The following is a 20,691-nucleotide window of genomic DNA, read 5'->3' on the forward strand; positions in this document are numbered from 1 at the left end:
CCCCGCCACCTCCCATTTTTCTGAAGTCCGTTTTACACTCATTTTAAAAGATGACGAGGCATACTCAGAAATTCAAAGTAGTAGGATGTGCCTTGCAGGGAGAGAAGAAACCTTTTTTCAGATTGTTGGGTAAATACATATCAGCAATTCCACTTGACAAAAGCTGATGGATGTCCTCCCTGAGTCAGGCTAGGCTCTGAGTGGGGATGGGAAACTGTGAGATAGGGAGAACCTGTTACAACACAGTACCAACCGGTTCCCCTCTAACACACCGTGCCGTGACCCCAGACATGGGTGTACAGGAGCAGCCACCAGGGTGGTGACTGACTGTCCTCACTGCCAGGAATTGACAAAGGGTCTCAATTTAGCCCGTGGACAAAATCCTTGACCAGCAAACTCAAATTGTCACTGAATTTAAATCATAAAGGACCTAAGGAAATTCTTGTTTTATTTATGTGTATATATGGACTCCTTACACGATTAACATTCCTTTTCTCCTAAGGGTTTGTTCTGTAAACTGGAGTGGCCTAAGAAAAGCATTGTATAATTTTGATTTTATTTTACGCTTTCAAAAGAGAAAGGAGGGAATGGAGAGAAAAGTGTCACAAATCCTTCAACTCTGGGGCTCAGCACGTACAACAGCCTCCTTGGACAAAAGGTCCACCCGGATTGTTGGGTAGTTTCAATGCTGAGGAAAGACTAGGGGAGCCCACCCCACCCCCACAGAAAGAATTCTACAGTTACTCTATCACGGTGCTCTAGCTAAAGCATAAGTTTCAAACTACAGAGAGTTTCAACTTAACATCTAAAATTTTAAATTGTAGCCTTTCAGCAACAAATAAGCTCAGAGAGCTCATCTCAGAAGTAAAATTAAAGACCTATTGCTCTGATGTATGAAAGTCAAGCCGTCGCTCCCAGCTATGCCACACTTCCAGGCTTAGGCAGACACATAAAGTGGTGGCGGCTCCTTGGCGGTGCCATTCACAGTGGCATCATCGTACGGGGGTAACAGCACCGTAGTGTCATTGCTGGTAACATAAACCAGGACATCGGAGGAGTTCCTGCCATTGATGTATCGGTAGCAGTTCCAAACACAGCTAATCAAGTAACCCTTAAAAGTCAAGATAATGCTGATAAACAGAAGAATAATAAGGACCAAACAGGTAGGATTCACTGACATGATATCATCTTTGTAAGGAAGATCAGGAGGCAGCTGTCGTATGTATTCCTGGATGGAGTTTGGATAAACAAGCACAGTGACTGCAACCAAGGTGTTCAGGGCAAAATCAAAGATCTGGTAACAGAAGAATGGGATGATCCAGGCTGCGTGTTGCTTGTATGCTCCATAAGTAGCCATTGCACAGATTAGGATCATGAGAAGAGAAATTGCGATAGCAATGCACATGTTGACATCATCCATGAGCTCCAAGTCACCTCCGAGTTCAGAACTTGAAAAGCAATACTGATCTGGATCAGCCAGGGTGCTCAGTAGAATCAGCAGTGCCATGGCATTGATGATCAGGTACCAGACGCCGAGCAGGATGGTGCTGGTGTGGACGTGGCAGCACAGGCAGCAGCTGTTGGAGTAGAACCGCGTCCAGGGGGCCACCATCTTCATCGCTCGGGCGCAGTGGCGCGAGCGCGCGCCCAAGTTTGCAGGAGCTTCGGCCCCGTGGGTCTGGGCCCGCCGTGCGGCTGCTGCCAGCTCCCTGATCCAATTAAATTTGAGATTCTTTACAGGGATAGTTTTTGAGATCAGTGTTTGAGATATTTTTCAGACTTCAGGAGAGCTCTTCTTAGCTGTTTATTTCTGTGGTTCTCTTTGGTAAGCTGGCCAGCCTATGGTTTAACTCCTATCTCTAGGCTTCTTTTAATTGCTTTTTACCACATCACTCATTGTTATCCTTAGGCCTGAACTTCCTCACACTCTTGCCAAAGGAGTGGGTTCCTATGGAGATTTGGAGCTCTCTGTCTTATCTTCCCTTGTGCAAAATATCTGAGCCAATGCTCTGGATCAGGGGGTGGGGACGATGGTGTGTTTCTCTTCAGCAGCTGGGCACTCAGTGAAGGGGGTGCAGCTGTCACCTCTGGTCTTCTTGACTTGCCTCTTCTACTATGAGACCTCTGCTTTACAAATAAGCCAGGACAAGGATGACCTGGACTGCAGTATTCTCAGTGTACCAGACCCAAGGGAGAGCGTCCATCCCATAAATGGTGGCTGGACAGAGGAGGGGGGCCCCCACTCTTGACTGCATTTGCCCAGAATTTGGTCTCTACAGCAGGTAATTGGGGGCAGGATGAGAAACACTGAAATCCTGCTTCTTCTGGGAAGATTCCGTAGCTCTCCAGCTGGGAGCTGGGAGGTGGAAGGAGAGGGAGCTATGTGTTTATGGTTGAACCACGTGGAATGAAGTTTTCATCGTGCTCAGCTGAGAGAGGGGAGGAGGGGGTGGGTCATGGTTCAAACACCACAGACTCTTGCTGTTCTGAGTTTTAGCACAGTTTTTTCTTCAGATGTTTCTGTATTTGCTCCATGTCCCTAGAACCATTTCCAGACACTTGAAATGTTTGTTTATTTTATAGTTCCATGGGGATGAGGTCCCCTGAGTTCCTTGGGCTGCGGAGCTGGGAGTCAGTCATTCCCAGCTCTTCTCTTGCCTCGTGGATTTCCCAGCTGGGAGTCAGGACCCAGTCCACTGTCTTCCAGGCATGAGTGTCCTGGTCGATCGTCCGCAGAGATGACCAGAATGACCCCTCCCACCCCTGTATGCTGTTTCCCTTCCTTTGGAATCTAGACTGGCCTTTGCGAGTTGCTTTCATCAGCAGAAGTGGCAGAAGAGACGCCACGACAGTTCCGGGCCTGGACTTAGGAGGGCTGGGAGCTTGCACTTACTCCCCAGGAAGTGAGTGCCGTGTAAAGAGGTCAGGACAGATCGCTGAATGAGGACAGATGCCTCAGGGCCCAGCCAACAGCCACCACAAAGACTGCTGACGTTTGAGCGGGTGCAGGCGGCAGTCACGGGAAGAGAGAGGCCAGGTGGCCCCCAGCCCTGCGCCATCTTAGGGGAGGCCTCAGCCACAGGGATGAGACCATCTCGGACCCCCAGCCTCAGCTGACGGCTCAGCTGATACCATGGGGGACAGAGATGAGCCATACCTGCTGGGCACTGGCCATGCTCTGGACCCACAGAAGTGTGAGGCCTCAGGTGGCTGACGTTTTAAACCACCAGGTTCTGGGGCGCTTTGCTTGGCACCAACAGATAATAGACATGGGATCTCAGTTCCCTATAGCAGAAGGCAGCCCCTGGAACCCCCTCTTTCATCCCGAGCTAGGAGGGAGCAGACCTCACCCCCCAAAAGAGGACTTACGGTCTTGCCAGGACCTTTTCCGAAAGACCCCCTCACCCCTCCCAGCCTTTCCATAACGCCCTCCCTGGAGGCTTTTTTGAGAGTTGACATTTGATCTTGGAATTGTACATCTGTTGTAGATTCTCAGTCAGATCTTTGTGTTTAGCATACTTCTGCCTGCGTATTTATTTATTTACCTGTATTTTCTCTGGGTCCACCTGTGAACTCCTCAAGGGCAAGCACTTTGTTCACTGCTGTATCCCCAGCCCTCAGATAGTGCATGGCACACAGGAGGTGCTCAGTGACTGTTTGTGGGATGAATGTGCCTACTTTGTGCCAAACCCTGTGCTGGGCTCAGTGCTCCCTCTGGTGTTATGTCAGCTACTCGCAGCCGACTCTCGTGATGCCCAGACCCCTCTGCCCGCCCGATCCCAGCACAGCGTGGTGCTTGGTTCTGCACATCTCTGCTCGTGTCCCTCGTCAAACGCACCACAGCATCTCTTTGCTTTGCTGCCTCAGAGCAGCAGAAGACTGCCGGTCCACAGGCGGGTGCAGTTCAGAAGTGCCGGAGCTCACACACGGGGCCGGGGGCGGAGAGTGAACGCCTCGGTCCCTCTGTCCGGTGCACAGACCTGGGGTGTGTTCTGCCGGGTTCCTCTCAGGTCCCAGCAGGACGGAGCCCCGCTGCCCACAGCGTTGACCAGCTTTTAACGGATTCTTAATTGACTTCCCTTCCTGCCCTGTCCTGCTGTTTCTGCTCCATCATTCGTGCTTCCCAGGGTCACCTTCAAAAGAAACTACCTGTCCTAAATATTCGTCTCAGGCTCTGCTGTCAGGGGAACCCAAACTAAGACACTGAGGTTCTCTTATTTGGTGTCACAGTAACGTATGAGGTGAGAGGTATTAGTCCCATTTTACAGGTAAGGAAAGTAAGGCCGAGTAAGATTTAGATGTCTGGATGACCTTGCAAAGGCCACCCAATTGCTCTCAGCTTTAGTGTCCTCACTGGTAAGGTGATGAGGTGGGATCCGATGCAGGTTTTCATACTCAAGTGGCCACAGGGCAGAGCCAGGAAGTCAAGGCAGGCAGCCAGGCCTGCAAGGGCTGTGGCCGGCTGGAGCGCCCTGCCCCGTCCAAAGCGGGCAGCCACCCCTCGGCCCCAGGCAGCCGGGCCCGGCAGAAGGGCAGGCCCAGTGCTGCTGCATCGCCCACCTGTGCACGAGAAACCAGACCCATGTGAAATCTCTCAAGCCTTAAATGATGGCAATGAATTCGAATTATTTTAAACCCTGTGCAGACTGAAAGGGGCACAGGAAGCTTTCTGGAGTGATGGGAATGCTTTCCATATCGATGGGATGTATACACTTGCCAAAACTCAAAACAGGGGCACTTACCTTTAAAATAGGGGCACTTTATTAGTAAGTTGTTTCTCAATATGGTTAATTTTAAAAGAATAAAAGAAAAAGACCCCAGATATGGCAATCAAAATATGTTCCTTTGGAATTCTATAATATTCATGGAACTTATTCTAGTACATAGTCGAGGTTCAGAAAGCAAAAACCATCACAGAGTTTGGCAAAGAGAAATGAGCTCTCTGAAAATGCATGTTGCATGCTGACACTTTTCCTCCTTCACCTCAGAAGAATCATCCATGTGTTTGGGTTTCTCTCCTTCTTTAGGATACTGGAGAAAACAGGTGGACCATATCTCCGCTCACCTCCGGTCTTACGCTCAGAACAACCCTGAATTCCGGGCCTTGATTGCAGAGCCCAGGATGGGAAAGGTGAGTGGCCTCTGAGCAGGACTTCCTCTCTGGAGTATCCCGTGGGATCAGGCTGAGGTTGCCCCCACGGACTGTCCTGAAATTGCACTTTGCTTGCCCTTTCTCTTTTTCCTGCCCCGCTTTCCACGCCTCCTCGCCTTATTTGACATCCAGGAAAACCGGCTTGGAGAGATTTGTTGACCTGCCCAAGACTACACTCTGGGTCTCAGGGGATTCAGGATTTGAAGCAGGGTCTGTCAGACCCCAGGGATACTGCTGTTATAAAGACACACATCTGTGAGAAGACCTTTTCCTCTGTCATGAGACTAAAAGAACCTTTCAAAGTTAGCCCAGCCACTCCTATGCCACCAAGTTAGGCCAACATTGGAACTGTGTCATTGTCAAGTATTGCTCAATTTCCTTTGATAATCTATTTTGGTGGTTTATTAATTTCTTGGCCTAATCTAGGGGTCTCCAAACTGTGGCCTGTGGGGCAAATCTGGCCTGCCACCAGTTTTGTAAATCAAGTTTTATTGGGTCACAGCTACACTCATTCATTTACTTACTGTCTGTAGCTGCTTTTGTACTGCAATGGCAAGGACCATATGGCCCACAAAACCTAAAATATTTACTATCTGATCCTTAAAGCATTTGCTGAGCCCCATTGATCTAAATTCCTCCCACTACTTACAGAGACAGCTGCTCACCTGAATACTTGGCCCTTGATTGCCAAGGCCTGGCCCCCCCAGGTCACCTTTTGCCAGGTGATGACTTGCAGCCATGTGGCTTCATTAAAGTGTGTCTCTCATAGAGAGTATCAATTTGGGTCTTGCTTTCTTAACCAATCTGGCAGTCTCTGCTCTTTGATTGGAGTATTTAGTTCATTTATAATTAATGGAATTATAGAGAAGGCTGGATTTGTGTCTGCCATTTTGTCATTTGTGTCCTATTTCATCTAGTTTTTGTTTCTCTTTTCCTGCCTTCCTTTGTGTTAATTAAATGTTTGATTAAATGTACAGCTTAGCATCTCAGAATTTCTTGGCTGTGGCTCCGGGCTTTGAGTCCCACACTCATGGTTGTGAATTCTCTCTAATACTTTTTTACAAGCTCATCTCTGCTACCGTCCATGAGGATGGCTATGAAGTTAGCATCAGGCTGAATTATATTCAAGTCTCAAACAAGGTGAGTAAAACCGCCGGAAGTTATTCATTTCAAAATTGACTGATCTAGTAAATGGTAGCTTATGATTTATTGAAATGCTTCTGCATAATCCACAGAAAGGAAGAGTTTAGAATATTATGAAACTTAACTGGAGGCCAGCAATTTCATAGAATTAGATAAATAACTGAGCTAAACCTCAGAGAAGCCAGCTTTCAGGCACATAAAGATGTCGTAAGAACAGAAATTATCACCCACCCTATTGGTCCTGTAGTTCTCAGGTTTATTTATACCCACTGAAGTCTGAGTATAGGCAAAAGACTGACAGAAATGTTTCCTGATATGTACTTTGACCTATTTGCCTATAAAAATAAGCCATACTTTGTGGCCATGTCTCCCTTGATCTTCCCTCTCATTGGGTAACTGGAACATTGCCATGGAGCCCATAAGTGTGTGACAAACATTAACTGATACAGGCAGCTTTAGTTTCATTGGACAAGAAGTCACAACATACAAAAGGATAATTAATGGATTGAGAAGAAAGTGAAGATGGCAAGGAAAAGGAGGGGAACTCGGGCCTGGCCGTGACCTGGCAGGGTGCTAACGATGTCTCTAAAACTGGGACAGATACCTGGGCCCTGCCTGACCCACAGGGAGGCTGGGACTGTCCAGTGGGAAGATACACGTGAATGTGCTTTGTAACCAAGGAAAGCACTAAATGCTGTGTTTTCGGTTGTGTGGCTGCAGCAGAGCTTGGGCGGGGAGGTGCTTCAGGAGAATGGGACTGAGGGACGCAGAACACGGCGAGTCACACCACACAGTTGTCCCCACTTGAGGCTGGGGGGGAAGGGCATAACCTACTGAGGGCAGCTGGAGACGGGGGTCAGCTGTGAGCTCTTAGCAGCCAACGTGGCAGCTGGGATGGTACCTGACTGGTTAAGGGGAAGTGGACAGACACAAGAGCATCTGCAATATGCTGTCCATCACATAGAAGTGGGGGCTGTGTCCCAGGTTCTGTGTGTGTTTTTTCTTAGCCCGCGTGTTCTGTGCTCAGGAAGTAGCAGGTGGCTCCCAATGGCAGGAGCAGGGTGCCACGCTGTGGAACCGGTCCAGGTGGATACAGAATCCTGGGTCTGGCCTGTGTATCACCCATCCTCATTTTATAGACATCCACGTAACCTCATTTTGCTTTGACAACATCTCTTTGAGGCTGGTCATAATATTTCCGCTTTACGGGTGAGGAAACTGAGGCTCAGAGAAGTTAAGCAACTTGCTTCTTCCAAGGCCCCTAAGCTACTAAGTGACCAAACCAGGATACAGACTCTGCAGCCTGAACCTCCCCGTCAGGCCACCCTAATCCCAAGACACGGAAGGGTTGTAAGCACAGAGGCACACAGGTTGTAAGCACATAAGCACACAGTTATGTATACATTCATTGTATAAAGGGGCTGGGGCAGCCACAGGGAAGGTGGGCTGGCAGGAAGCTGTTTGGAGGCTGTTGCAATGATCTCGGTGTGAGAAGAGGGGCCAGAATGAGGAGTTGTGTAAGAGGCAGAATGGACAAAACATCACAGTGAGGTGAGGGAGGTGTCTGCAAGCACGGTCACGCTGCAGGCTTGACGGTCTGGGTAGACAGGGCTGTCGTTGACAGAAAGAGGAGCAGGTGAGCAGGGAGCTCATTTCTGCTGGGACGCGGCGGCCTCATCTTTCATGGTGCTGGAATTTTTTCATTGACCAGAACCTTTACCTGAACAAGGCGGTGAATTTCAGCGACCACTTTCTGAGCAGTGTCGCCGAGGGAGGGAACGGGCTGTTCGGCAGCGGGTCCAACCTGGGTGAGTTGTCCCCTTCTGGGGACTTTAAAACGGTTGACCAGTTATATATGGATGTTGTTACAGGAAAGTGAATCCTACACGTTCTCATCACGAGGAAAAATATTTTTTTCTGTTTCTTTCATTTTGTTTCTATATGACATGATGGATGTTCATTAAACTTTGTGGTCATCATTTCATGGCATATGTAAGTCAGATCATCATGCTGTGCCCCTGAGACTCATACAGTGCTGGATGTCAGTTACATCTCAGTAAACCTGGACGAAAAAATAATAATTAAAAAAGAAAAACCTAAAGAACCGTTGACCAAAAACAACACAGTGACTTGGCAAGGATGGAGAGAACTGCTTAAAATTTGCCGGCCCAGCCAGGCCTCTTACTTTCACGTTCCACCCATGTTATTCCTCTGGCCTCCCCAAAGTCAGGCGTGAGACTTTTGCAGTCTTTCACAGGAACTGGGGAGATAAATTGGGGCAGGGGGTGCTCTTTGGGGCCTGAGAACTGTAGCCCCTTTTATTCCCCTCCCTCCCCCCCATCCTCTGGTTCTGGACCAAGAAGGACAGCCCCAGGAGTCCTTCGGGCCAGGTTTCATCAAATAGAAATGTCTATAAAAGCCTTTTCCTCCTTCTGACCTCTTGAGGGGGGCATGGCAGGAGAGTGGCTCTTTACATGATGGGGGTGGTGGGGGGCTTCACTTTGGTCCTCGACTCCTGTCATTCCAGTGAGTGACTACAGCCAGAGCACCCCAGACACCACGGAGAAAGTCACAAGGACCAAGAATTTCAAGACCAAAACGTTTCAAGAGAAGAAGCAGCAGCTTACGGTATGTGTTCTCCTTGATCCTTAGAGCTGTCTTCTTCAGCCTGTGCATCTAATGTTTTGTTTTGAGATTGTTTAAATGGAAGAATACTTTTTCATTTTCTGTTCCCTTTTTTATAGCAGTGTGTTTTTATTTTATGGAGGCAGACCTTTAAAATCTCTCAGGATTATTCACTGGAATTATTTTAAAGTTCTCCTCAGTCTCCTGAATCACCTGTTTCCTCTGGGGTCAGTTCTATCTGCTCATCTTTCTCTTTCTTGCTTTTGGTTTGTCTCGAACATGTGATGATCCTTGGTTGTTAGGTCATGTTGATAAACGAAGGGCTAGCTTGATTAGCACGGGTGCCCAGCTGGGTCTGTGGGCCTGAGGTCTCTGTGGGTGGAGGGTCCCCGAAGTTGCCAGCGTGGGAAGGCCTTTCCTCTGCTGGTGAGCGTGGTAGTGGGAGTGCCGTGGTGGTTTCCACTCCTTCCTGGCTCTCCAAACCCATCCCATGTCTGGGCTCTGCCCTTCACCCTTCTCAGGCCCAGTGCTCCCAGGAGAGGCCTCTGTTAGGCAAATTGTGAACTGTATGGAAAATAGTATCAGGGTTTAAGCAGGGAGCAAAAGCTTCCCGCCCTTCTACTCGGGAGAGCGGGGAGGCTGCCGGCCATCCCCGTAATTCGTGGTAAAGCCCTTTAATAACACACCCAACGCCCGCCCTCCTGCTGGGCTCCCTGGAGAGAACACGCTCACATGACTGGGGTCTGCAGCTGGTTTTCCTCTTGGCTTTGATTTCCTTGTCAGTCTGATTCCATCTGCTTTCAATCTTTGGGATTCTTCACCATTTCTGATCCATGCACGGTACCCTTTCCCGGTTTCCCTCAGCTGTTAGAGTTTTGTTTTTCACAATTATGGACCATGAATAGTTTTAACGGGAGCTTTGGAGAGGCAGTGGGTGCCCTTGCTCACCCACCACCTTGCCCTCCGGTCGGCCTTCTTTGGCTGTGGCAGCGAGCTGGAGGTGGAGGTGGACCAGGGTCAGTTCTCCCCTCCAGCCCCACCACTTCAGTCACGCGGGGCCCCGCGGTCTCCCGGCACGTACACGGGCACCCAGCCTGGTCAGGGGCGGGGGGGGGGTTCTCCGCAGGCAGGTGGTCACATTCAGGCTGATTTCGAACATCTTATAAAGCACACAGCGTAAACTTTAGGATTCACCTGGTTGCTTTTCCTAGAAATATTCATAATAAAACTAGTGTGTGGTTTCTGGGGTTTTATGAGGTTTCTCATTGCATCCCCATCCTTAATAACACGAAAAAATGTCAGTGTGTTGTTCTTCCCCGAGGCAAGGCCTCAGAGACTGGCTAGATTTACATTAGATGTGTTTATCTGTGCTGCTGGCCGTTGAAGACCACACACACACACACACACCACACCACACACACATCACACGCACACATACACGCTCGTGCTCACACTCACCCGTCCCTGGGACTCAGAACTTACCCAGGAGAGGAAACATTTGCCCTGAGGGTTGAGCCTGGACAAGTGGGACGTGACAGTAAAAAGATTTTGCGGCCGTGGAAACGACCACCTTCTGTGATCCTGCAGCCTGAAAACAGGCTTCTGCTGAAGGAAGTCGGACCAGCAGGGGAAGGAAGAGTGTCTGTGATGGAACAGCTACGTGATGAAGTAAGTGCAGCCCAAGAACACGCCTCCCTGAGGCTCTCAGCCAGGCCTGCCACCCCATCTCTTTCAGACGGAAGTTTTGTTCGATATTGTGATAATCACAGTGCCGCTTAATTTAAAACCGTCTGGAAGTGGGCTAAACGGCTAGTCAAAAGCTTTACATTAATTGTTACCTGTTGCTAATTTTTATAGCAAAGAAAATAGGCAGAAAAGTGCACAGGAGCCCAAGTAAAGTGCAGGAAGGTGGACAGAATCCCTGGTCTGTGACCCTGTGTGACCATCATGTTTCCTAAAGAAGCAAGGCTGTCCATCCAGGTGCCTGGCCTCCTGCTGGGGGAGCAGAAACACAAGTTTGATCGCCCACATGACTTGGCAGCTCTGACTTTATAGGTTGGGTCTTGGGGTTCCTGCATCTTTTGAGTTAAAGCAGTTTAGTTCCATCAAGGGTTTGTTATACTTACTAGGATGGCGAGCGGGTGCCACTGAGCTTAGGCTTTGTGCAAGTTTGTCGTTTTCTACACGCTGCAGGGAGCAGATCCCAACTGCAGTGAAAAGGAAGACCAGCCCGTTCTGAGCCTGGCGGTCACGAACAAGCACCATGAAGCGATCCCGGTTCTCGTGCAGAGGGGCGCGGATGTGGACCAGCAGTGGGGCCCGTAAGTGAAACACGAGGAAGGGAGAGTTGTGGGTGAGGTCGCAGCCAGCTGGTACTTGGTGGGGCTCCTCCGAGCAGTCAGTTTGCAGACCCTGTTCAACTTGAACCACTTAGGAACCATTTCAACCCATTTTGGCCTTAATGAGAGACTTAACTGCTTCTGTTTTCCAAATCTGGGTAAAACAAAGGTTTTTAAACGGACTACTGGATTGTCTAACTTTTAGTAGCTTTGATAAATGATGATACATTTTGTTAACTCATGAATTTATTTATATTTGTGGGCCCGCAAATCCTTAGCCGTTGGGTGTTAAGCAGTGTTTTCATCATGATTTTCATCATGGTGGGAAATGTACCCGTGAAGTTACTGCAGAAAGAAAACCTTATCCGGTCGTCCGTGGATGCAAACAGCCCCGGGGGGAGGCGGTGCATGTGGGTTCACCACGCCGTCTCCTGCTGCCTCGGTTTCCGCAGCTGGGAAGCGGGATGACGAGATCCCCAGTCACATGGGATGGTTTTGTTACTTTCCCACCCTTGACGCCACCCGGCCTTGTGAGCCCACTGTTCCCTTGCAAATTACTTTGGAGACGTGGGGTGGACAGTGTTTTGAGTCCAGGTTCTCACCGTTAGCTGCTTACATCCCGCTGACCAAGCTGTTGAACTGCAAGTCATCTGGGGGAATCGCAGGTCTACCACTCTGCCGCCTGCACGGTTACTGAGGCAACTGGGGCCCTGCTCTGTGAATCACGCTGCCGAGGTTGGCAAGGAGCACAGGGGACAAAAGTTAAATAGCTTTGCTTCTATTCTCCTCTGTTTCAAAATTTCCTCTAGCGTTTTTATTCAAAATCTCTCTCTCTTAATTTTTCTATGTGCGTTTTTTAAAGTTTCTGCCCAATAGGACTCCTGTGTCAGTAGACACGACCCCCTTTTTATCAGTAGTTTAATTTTGTAGCAAAGTGTTTGGCCTGTGGGTGTACACACTTGATGGCTGGAATTTACTTTCTCAAGTTCTCTTGGGGTTCACAGGCGTCAGACCTTGTCAGCTTCGTCATTTACATTCCTACACTTATATTATCATTATTAATAGAAATAATGACACCTTGTTTTGTGTGAAGGTATGCTTTATATTTGGATAATTCAGATAAGGATTTTTTAATTGCATTTACGTATAATGTTTGTGGTTGATACAAAACTCGCTTGAGCACATTTTGAATTGTTGCTTAAGTGTGATGAGTCCTGGCTTTATGAAGAGTCCGGCTAACAGGATGAACCTAACTCTGGACGTGGAACAGGTGACCTGTCTCTCTTTGGTGTTCCTCAGTTTCCATTGTTGCTTCATTACCATTCTGTAAACTGACATCTATCCACGTGTGATCTCCTTGCATTTCTACTAAGTCTAACGCCGTGGTTATATGGTCTAGCTGAATAGTGTGTAATAGCCCTTTGTCACTCCCCCTGCATTGTCATGGTTACTGTTAGCAGACTATAGCTCACGTGGGGTCAGGGAGGGGCGGGTTCAGAAAGCAGATTTTTCCACTGAGAGCCAATTCTGCTGAGTGTGGCTTACATTTGTTAGTTCACAGGGTTTGGGCCTGGGTCCACCCGGCCTCTGCCCCACAGCTGGACCTCTGTAGACCCAGGAACATGACCTCAAGGCTCCACTGTCTACAGCTCTTCAGGCACAAGCCATCTGGCGATCTGACTTTCCTGTAAAAGAGGCTCCGTGACTTGTCCTTTGCAAACAAGGATTAACATTCTCTTCTCACCCTGAGCCTGTTTGGCTAATGGCGAGAGGCAGCCCAGGTGGTCAGCATACAGGTAACTTCTGTCCAGCAGCTTGGCCGGTAGCAGAAAGCCCCTCCCTAGGGTTTCTGGTTCCCATGTTTGTGTCTTTCTTACCAGAATAAACTCATACTCAGCAGAAAGGGGATGGCTGAGGAGAAATACACATCTTCCACCAAAGCTGACACCTCTTACCAGCAGACTTCAGAAACACGGATTCAAAAAGTCTTGCGAGGAGAGGGACACAGAGAGATGCTGTTTGCTTTTGGACAGTAGCTGCCCTTCTTCACTGGCAGTTTCAAATATCGAGCCTCTGAGCTCTGCCCTAGCAGGCAAGTGAGGAAAATGCAACCATCGGTTTACTTAGAGGTTCACCTGTGGAGATTTATTCTATTCGGTAATTCAGGATTTACAAAGAGAGAGTGTACCTTAATTCACCGTGATACTTAGATTGGAGTGAACAGTTTGTGTTGCTTGTGCATTAGTAGAAAAGTGTCTTTATGATACAAATTCACAGGGCACCACAGTGTACTTGCTGTGCCACCCACGTTCTGGAAGGTCTGCCGTGACAATGACAAGCTCCTCGGCGGAGGAGACTCACAGCACGGAGTTCTGATGGCAGGACGCGCTCCGTCTCGTGCCCTCGCCGTGTTGCAGTTAACTTGTTTGGGGAGCTAGGTACACAGCTAAGAGTTGGCAGAGTCATGATTCATCATCTTCCAAAACCAAACTGTGGTTATGCAGGAAACCACCAACCCAGAAAATCTAGCCATCAGCGATTCCCGCCCCCAGCCCCATTACTGAGTAAATAGAACACTCACTCTGCTCTCAGCCTGGGGAGAGTTGTGAAGACAGAAGGTCTTGAGTCTACCTAGGAGATGCCGCAACCCTGTGAATATATCTGAGTTCAAATGGTAAATGCGTGATGAAGCCCCAGGAACTTGAGGGGGTGAAGTGACAGTGAAGCCTTATTTATGCCACCGGGGAGGCAGGAAAGATGAAAGATGAGGAGGAGATTGGTGTCTGGTGTGACTGAGACCTCCGTGGTCAGACTGCCGTAGCATACTGTGTACCCCTCCACCCTGAATTTACAGCCAGGTCCTCTGAGCTCCCCGAGAGAGGAACAAGCACTGTGTCACAGGTGACCAGGTGGCCCTGGCACATCTGGGGGCACCAGGATGGCACTCACACATGTGCTGAGTAGATGAACAAATAATTCAAGTGACTTAGAGCCCAGGAGAGGTCATCTGAAAGACCTCGTGAGAAATGTACACTTTGAATGTGACCACTCGGAATTGTGCTAAAGGAGGGGGAAGTAGAGTCTTCTGTGGTGACAGGGGACAGTGTGGAGGCAGGAGAGAGCAAAATGTGGAGAAAATGAACATATTCCTCTTGCTAGGTCTTCTCATCTGTAAAATGGGGATAATCGAACTCGGGTCATAGAGTTAGTGGAGGATGAAATGAGATCGTTTGTAGTGCCCGGAGCCTAATGATTGGACTATAATGGTGGCATTCGTGAAGCTGTGATTATGAAAAAAGAGGATTATCAGGATTTGAACGGAAAGTATCAACTGCATGATGATTGACATAGGATATGGGGATGGGGGTGAGTTGGCTCTGGGAGAATAACCATGTGGGGCTCAAATAACAGAAGCCCTGGGTGAAAGGTGTTACAACTGGATTTAAGTTCTAAGTTCTATTTCTGTTAACAGATGTCACCAAGCCTTCCCAAGTCCAAGTTTTCACATTAAGGAAAGGGCATGTGTATTTTTTTAATGCACCAAACTCTAAGAAGATGAACTTGATAAATGCTTCTCATACTTTAATGTGTATGTAAATCAGCCAAGGATCTTGTGAAAATGCACATTTGGTAGGTCTGGGTGGGGCCGGGCCTGAGATCCAGCATCTCTAGCAAGCTCTCAGGAGATGCCAATGGTCCAGGTGCCACAGTTTGAGTAGCGAGGGTCCAGAGGCTGTTCTTACAAACACTGAGACGTTAAGAATCAGCCCAGCATGGTCCGTGGTAAGGAGTGACCTCACAGTGCTTTTGGACACGGGACTCTCCCCCGCACCTGACAGCTCAGTTATGTTGATCTGATCAAACTAATAACAATAATATCACCACCAGCAACAACAATATGAAGGGTGATCCCCAAATCTTAGTTGCTTGCAGGAACTGTTTGTATCAAACCAAAGGCAGGTCTTTGGAAAGTCATGGAAATTCTGTCATAAGGCACATGGCCTTGCCGCTTTCACTTACTGCCTCTGGAGAAATATGAGGAGAAACTAACCAATCATACCACTCAGATTTAGTTGGCACCAGGAGCCTTGGCCAAATAAGTTAGCTGAAATTACATGAATGATAAGATCTAAACTTAGATAAGGTCTAAGACCATTAGGGTGGTTGGACACTTAGAGTTCTGTTGCAACACAAAACCGGTGAAATTGCTAAGTTTCTCATTTACTTTGGAAAATGGGAAGCCTTCTCATTACCTGGTCAGTTCTGATTCTGGAGCCCGAATCAGGCAGAGGATTACCCTCCCACAGGTGGATGCAGAGTTCATAGTTATGTTTTCCTGCAATTCATATGGGTTTCAATCTTGGAGGCAATACTCCTTCCCTTAATTTGTTTGTCTATTCATTCTTTTCATTGACGTATTCATTTTACTAGTGGTTTCTGAGCACCTACTGTGTGCTGGTCAGCATTCTAGGTGATGGAGATACAGCAGTGATGAAGACATCACTTCCCTTCCCTCATGGAGCTTACAGTTTAGTGGAGGAGACAGACAATAAACAAGTAAGCAAATGAATGAGTAATTTCAGAGCATGATAAGTGCTACAAAGAAAATAAAGCCAGGTAAGAGAATCGAGCGTGGTGAGGTCAGGAAAGGCCCCCACCCCCACCCCCCAGGACCGGAGACTCCCAGAATTAGTCTGGGACAAACTTGATTTAGGTACAGAGCAGTATGGGGAGGTTTAGTCACCAATTTCATCATTCATTTCTGGCCTAGTCGTACTGACGTTGCCTTATTTATGACTAGTCTGGCAGAAAGATTTCTTAAATTGTGTATGTTTATTGAAAACTATTCATACGCACCAAATCGCTTTTTAATTGTGTCGAAGTGAGACGTGGACATGATTGAAAAATCAAATCCTGTGGAAGGGCATGGCGGTCCTCTGCTGCCCTCACCTCTTCACCCCCAGTCCTTGTCTCCAAGGACAACTACATGTAAATGTTTTAAAGTTCTCCCGAGAGTCACCTATATCTCTGTCACTAAACAATACACTTAAACCGATCACTCTTGATTTAGCATGCTTAGACAGTATCTGCTGATTCTTGCTGTCATAGGTGATGATTTTGCTTGCTGACCGGACCTTCATGTTTTGATCATTCTGTTCCGGTTTTTGTTCTTTATTAATTACTGTTAAAATATAAATGATATGCCTAAACTCCTATATTTCAATCATCATCTTTCAATGATGTCAGTGGTGTCTCTTGACCCACCTGGATGTAAGTGCATATAAGTATATATTAGTGCTCTCTACCTTTACCTCTACCTTTCCTTCCCCTTCCATCTCACAAGTTCTATTAGTATATGCTTACTTTTTACAACACTAATCACAGCTATATTTACTTGTGTTAACATAATGAAGACATCCATTCTTCATCCATAGGTTGATTGCAATAGTTGAAAAGCACGAAGAGCAATTGCATTATAATAGCTACATAAATATTGTTCATTGGCATACTCTGATTACATTTTCTTGTTTGTAGGTTCAAGAAAACAACACTTAGGCCACTCAAAGTAAAGTTTTCTTACCAGAAATGTCAAGTAGATTCTCCTTACACACCATAAATTATTCAAAATCAGGTCACATTTCATTTTCTTTCATAAACCATGAACAACTTGTGTGTTTTTGTGTGTGACTTTGATTTTCCTGGACTTTCTGATTGCCTTTGTTTTTTTCTGGTTTGAAAAAGAACATGCCTTCACCACATCCATAATCTTACCTGGTTTCTTACTTTTTCAGTGTTTTTTTTCTTAGAGACTTTCCTCTTGGAGTATACTTCCTACTCGGATTTTGCCTGACAGCCCTCTGGCCCTGCTGCACAGTGGTCATCATGGGATTTCTTTTCACTGGAATCCACCTATAGTTATCGTTCACATTTTTCGCTTTCTTGGTTTTGACCCTTGTCAGGCTAGAGTGTGGCCTTAGGTAACTTCTTCAGAAAGGGTATGTAGAAAAAAACTTTTGAGTCCTTGAATATCAAAAATGACTTTCTTTTCTTTTTACTCTTGACTACTAATACCTTGATATTAATTTATGTGTTCAAAATAATCAAGCCTTGCTCTCATGATTTCTAGCACCCAGCATAGCCCATGAAAATGCTACAGCAAATTCTTATTCATTTCTGACCTGTTTGTTCCTTCTGGAAGCATTTATCCCTGATGTTCTGAAATTTCTTAGGGGTATTTTTTTGATGTGCTGTTGTTCTTTCATCCACTTGGCCCTTTCAGTCTGAAAAGTCATGTGTTTCTTCAGCTCAGGGAAATTTTATCTCTTTGGTATTTTCTCCCCTCCATTTTTTTCGATTCTCTCCTTCTAGAATTCCTATTAGTTAGATGGTGGACCACTTGAATTGACCCCCCCTGTCTGTCTTTTTAATTTTTTCCCCCATATTTTTTATTTCCCTTTTTCTCTCTGTTTTAAGAGATTTTCTTGACCCTCCTGCTGAATACTTTTTCTTTCAACAGTCATATTTTTACTTTCTAAGAGCTCCTTTTTGTTCTGATTGCTTCTTCTTCATAGCCTTCTGTTTTTGTCTAATATTGTCTTCAGTCATTTTTAATTTCTCACATTTGTGTTTGATTTTTCTTTGATGCTGCAGATTTTTCTCAGATGTCTGTGATCCTTTGTCATCCGTCCATGTTTGAGAATGTGGAATGGGCTAGATGAGTGGGAATTCTGTGTGTATGACAGGAGCTTATCAACTGGGGTGGGGGTGGGGTGGGTTGTGGGTGTATGAAGCTGCTCTCAGTCTGGGACAAGTGGAAGGCTTCCCTCTGGGCGTGGAAGTTGCCAGAGGCTCCGCTTATCTCCTTCAGAAAAGAGGCCACCATCCTTTTTCTCTATTGGGATAAATGTATGGCTGCAGGTACATCTGCAGGTGCAGGGGACAGGGTGGGGGTGTCGAGGGAAAGATCAGGGCCAGGTGAATGCAGACCTCCAGTTGCTCATCTCATCTCTGTCTTCAGCCACGACTCCCACCTTCCATCACTCCTGCCACCTCTGGGCAGGAGCCTTTCATGAACTCTAGAATGCAGGTAGCACCACATCCTCCACTGCAGCATCCACTGCTCACTCACTGGGCCAAAGCTGACCAGGCAAGGTAGAGACAGTCTGGCACATCGTGAAATATGCTGTCTGACTTCTTGGGCCTGCCCTCTGGGTTCTAAGATTGGTGTTTATTTTCATATCACACAAGCCAAACTCACTGAAGCCAAGGTCATTGTCCCTACACAAGAATAGGAGCCGCAGCCCTGAAAGGTTATTGTCATACAGACAGTGCCCAAAGGGTCAAGCCAAGGGTGAGACCGTGTCCAACGCGTTCCATGAACTCTTGCAGGAAATATACTAACATAGTATTTATTAGCATTTGCTAAATTGACTACAAACCAGATCCTTGTGGGGTTTCTCACTTTAAAAAATGAATATGTGTATAGCTTTTCACTTTCTGTCTGATATCAAAGCTTACCCTCCAAATCCTCCAAGGAGAGGAGCAGAGAGGGCAGAGTCAAGAGATTTTCCTGGGTTAGTTAAATAGGTCATGGGTGAAACCAAGGCCCCTTTGGTCACCTGCTCCTTCTCCAGTTTCTCGAGGATGCGAACCAAGGATTTAGCCAGGGATTTTTTCCCATCCAAACAGGCTCCAAAATACAGCTCTTCATGAAGCAGCTCTGCTTGGCCTGGCAGGAAGGGAGTGCATTGCTGCCTTACTGGGGTATGTTCCTTGGCCTCCGAGGGACACTGATGGCCACAGTGATCCCCCTGTTGGCCTGTGAGGATTTCAGAGGGTCCTGGTTCCTGAACAGCTGACCCAGTAATGGGGCCACCATCCCCCCATGGCTCCCAGGGCACTAAGGACTTTTAAAAGCACAATGAAATCGTTGCCCCCTTAAACCCACTTGGTTGTGGGTCGTTGATGCAATGGGAACCCACGGCCGGGATTGGCACTGGATGTGTGAGATCACAGCACCCCTCAGGTCTCAGGGTAGAGCCGCCCTTGAGGGCTGGTCATGGTGGCCTCTTGGGGGAAGTTTGGGACAGGGGCCAGGAGCTTCCAGACTGGCCTCCAAGGGAGGGAAGGTTCGGAGACCTGAGTCCGTCTGCTCACCCCCATTTCCTTCGCAGATGCAACGCAAGCGTTCAGAAGAAGAACGCAAGAGACCAGACGGCGTATGACCTGGCCCTGGAAACTGGGGATGACCCCATCATCTCGCTCCTTGCTGCTAAGCTCAGCCTTGATGACCGTTAGCCCTGAGGGCCCCGCAGGCTTCCTTTAAAGAAACCATCCAGCTCTGGCTGTGCTTTGTTCTCTTCCTTCTGAAATGCGTATTTGAGGTTTGGAAACTGAGCTCGAGAGGCACTCATAAGCTTTTAAAAGTTATGTGACAGTATAAGCCCACAGCACCCCATGAGTATTTCCCCAAATGCCCTGGAGAGTGATGAATTTAGTGTATGCTTTCAGTGGTGCATTGCTGCTTGTCTTAGAATTTGCTCTTTAATTTTATTTCTCAGTAGATAAAATTACACACAGTTCTAAGCCAAAAGGTATAAAATATTGTGAAGTCTCCCTCTCGTCCCTGCCCCACAACCACCCACATCCCCTCCACAGAGGCCACCAGTGACATCCGTGTCCGTCGTGTCTTTCCAGAAGTAGTGTAGGATTATATAAGCAAATGTACATAGTACGTGTATGTGTTCATACAGAGTACACGTAAAATATAAGTAGAGGTAACACATATATTCTGTCCCCTTGTCTAAGACAAATGGTGGGAAACCACGTACTGGTCTGCATGTTGTTTGCTTAATATATCTAGTAAGTGGTTCCAAATTAGTTAGTGCATAAAGATTGAGCTTATTAGAAATTTTCCTTATTAAGCTAAACTCATCAATATTCCTGTTGTTATGGCTTGTTCTTTGGTTGACAAGTAAGCTTCGAATAAACCAATTGCAGGAATGTGTAATTTTGATTCATTTCTTTTTTTCAGATCGTCATTTCAATCTTTGGGTGCTAACGCTGCAGTAGGAGTCCCTAAATTGTTTCTGTTAACATTTGTAAACAGGATATTTGTTAATTTAGAATAATTAACTCACGACAATAAGTAATAGACTCTGCTGGCATCACTGCCTACACTTTATTTCCCCAGGGTGGGTGACTGTCTGCAGGGGGACAGGTGCAGAGTGGGACCCAAGCCCCAGTGGGGTTGGGCGGTGCTGACCCTGGCTTCCCAGGTAGACGCCTGGCCTGGCGGCCTGCAGAAGGGGCGGGAGCGGCTGCCAGGGTAACCAGTGTCCGGAGAGCCCCGCTGAGGACAGTCATCTGGTTTGGTGTCTGGGTGGTTTGCCCAGTGTCTGCTTCGTGTAGCCAGGACAACCTTTCCAGAAT

At 47.3% G+C, this 20,691-nt stretch overlaps 2 protein-coding genes across 7 annotated transcripts in view; one reads left to right on the top strand and one right to left on the bottom strand.

The window, feature by feature from the left end:
- DZANK1 (double zinc ribbon and ankyrin repeat domains 1) overlaps positions 1 to 20,245 on the top strand; it is a 70,034-nt gene extending 49,789 nt beyond the window's left edge. For 5 of the 6 annotated variants that reach the window (XM_061208546.1, XM_061208549.1, XM_061208547.1 and 2 more), the window contains 8 exons: positions 5,028 to 5,131; positions 6,218 to 6,292; positions 8,007 to 8,103; positions 8,823 to 8,923; positions 10,508 to 10,588; positions 11,114 to 11,241; positions 18,949 to 19,023; positions 19,434 to 20,245. In XM_061208546.1, the coding sequence (XP_061064529.1) occupies positions 5,028 to 5,131; positions 6,218 to 6,292; positions 8,007 to 8,103; positions 8,823 to 8,923; positions 10,508 to 10,588; positions 11,114 to 11,241; positions 18,949 to 19,023; positions 19,434 to 19,557 (785 nt within the window). In that variant the 3' untranslated portion in view covers positions 19,558 to 20,245. The remainder of the gene's footprint in view (positions 1 to 5,027; positions 5,132 to 6,217; positions 6,293 to 8,006; positions 8,104 to 8,822; positions 8,924 to 10,507; positions 10,589 to 11,113; positions 11,242 to 18,948; positions 19,024 to 19,433) is intronic. The other variant, XM_061208548.1, reaches the window with a different exon arrangement.
- Positions 933 to 1,656, bottom strand: LOC133103664 (lysosomal-associated transmembrane protein 4B-like). The gene has a single exon (XM_061209158.1). The coding sequence runs from the start codon at positions 1,616 to 1,618 to the stop codon at positions 938 to 940; it is 681 nt and encodes a 226-aa protein (XP_061065141.1). The 5' UTR covers positions 1,619 to 1,656; the 3' UTR covers positions 933 to 937.
- Positions 20,246 to 20,691: the final 446 nt, after the last annotated feature.

Source organism: Eubalaena glacialis, chromosome 13, assembly GCF_028564815.1.
Source record: "Eubalaena glacialis isolate mEubGla1 chromosome 13, mEubGla1.1.hap2.+ XY, whole genome shotgun sequence".
Classification (NCBI taxonomy): domain Eukaryota; kingdom Metazoa; phylum Chordata; class Mammalia; order Artiodactyla; family Balaenidae; genus Eubalaena; species Eubalaena glacialis.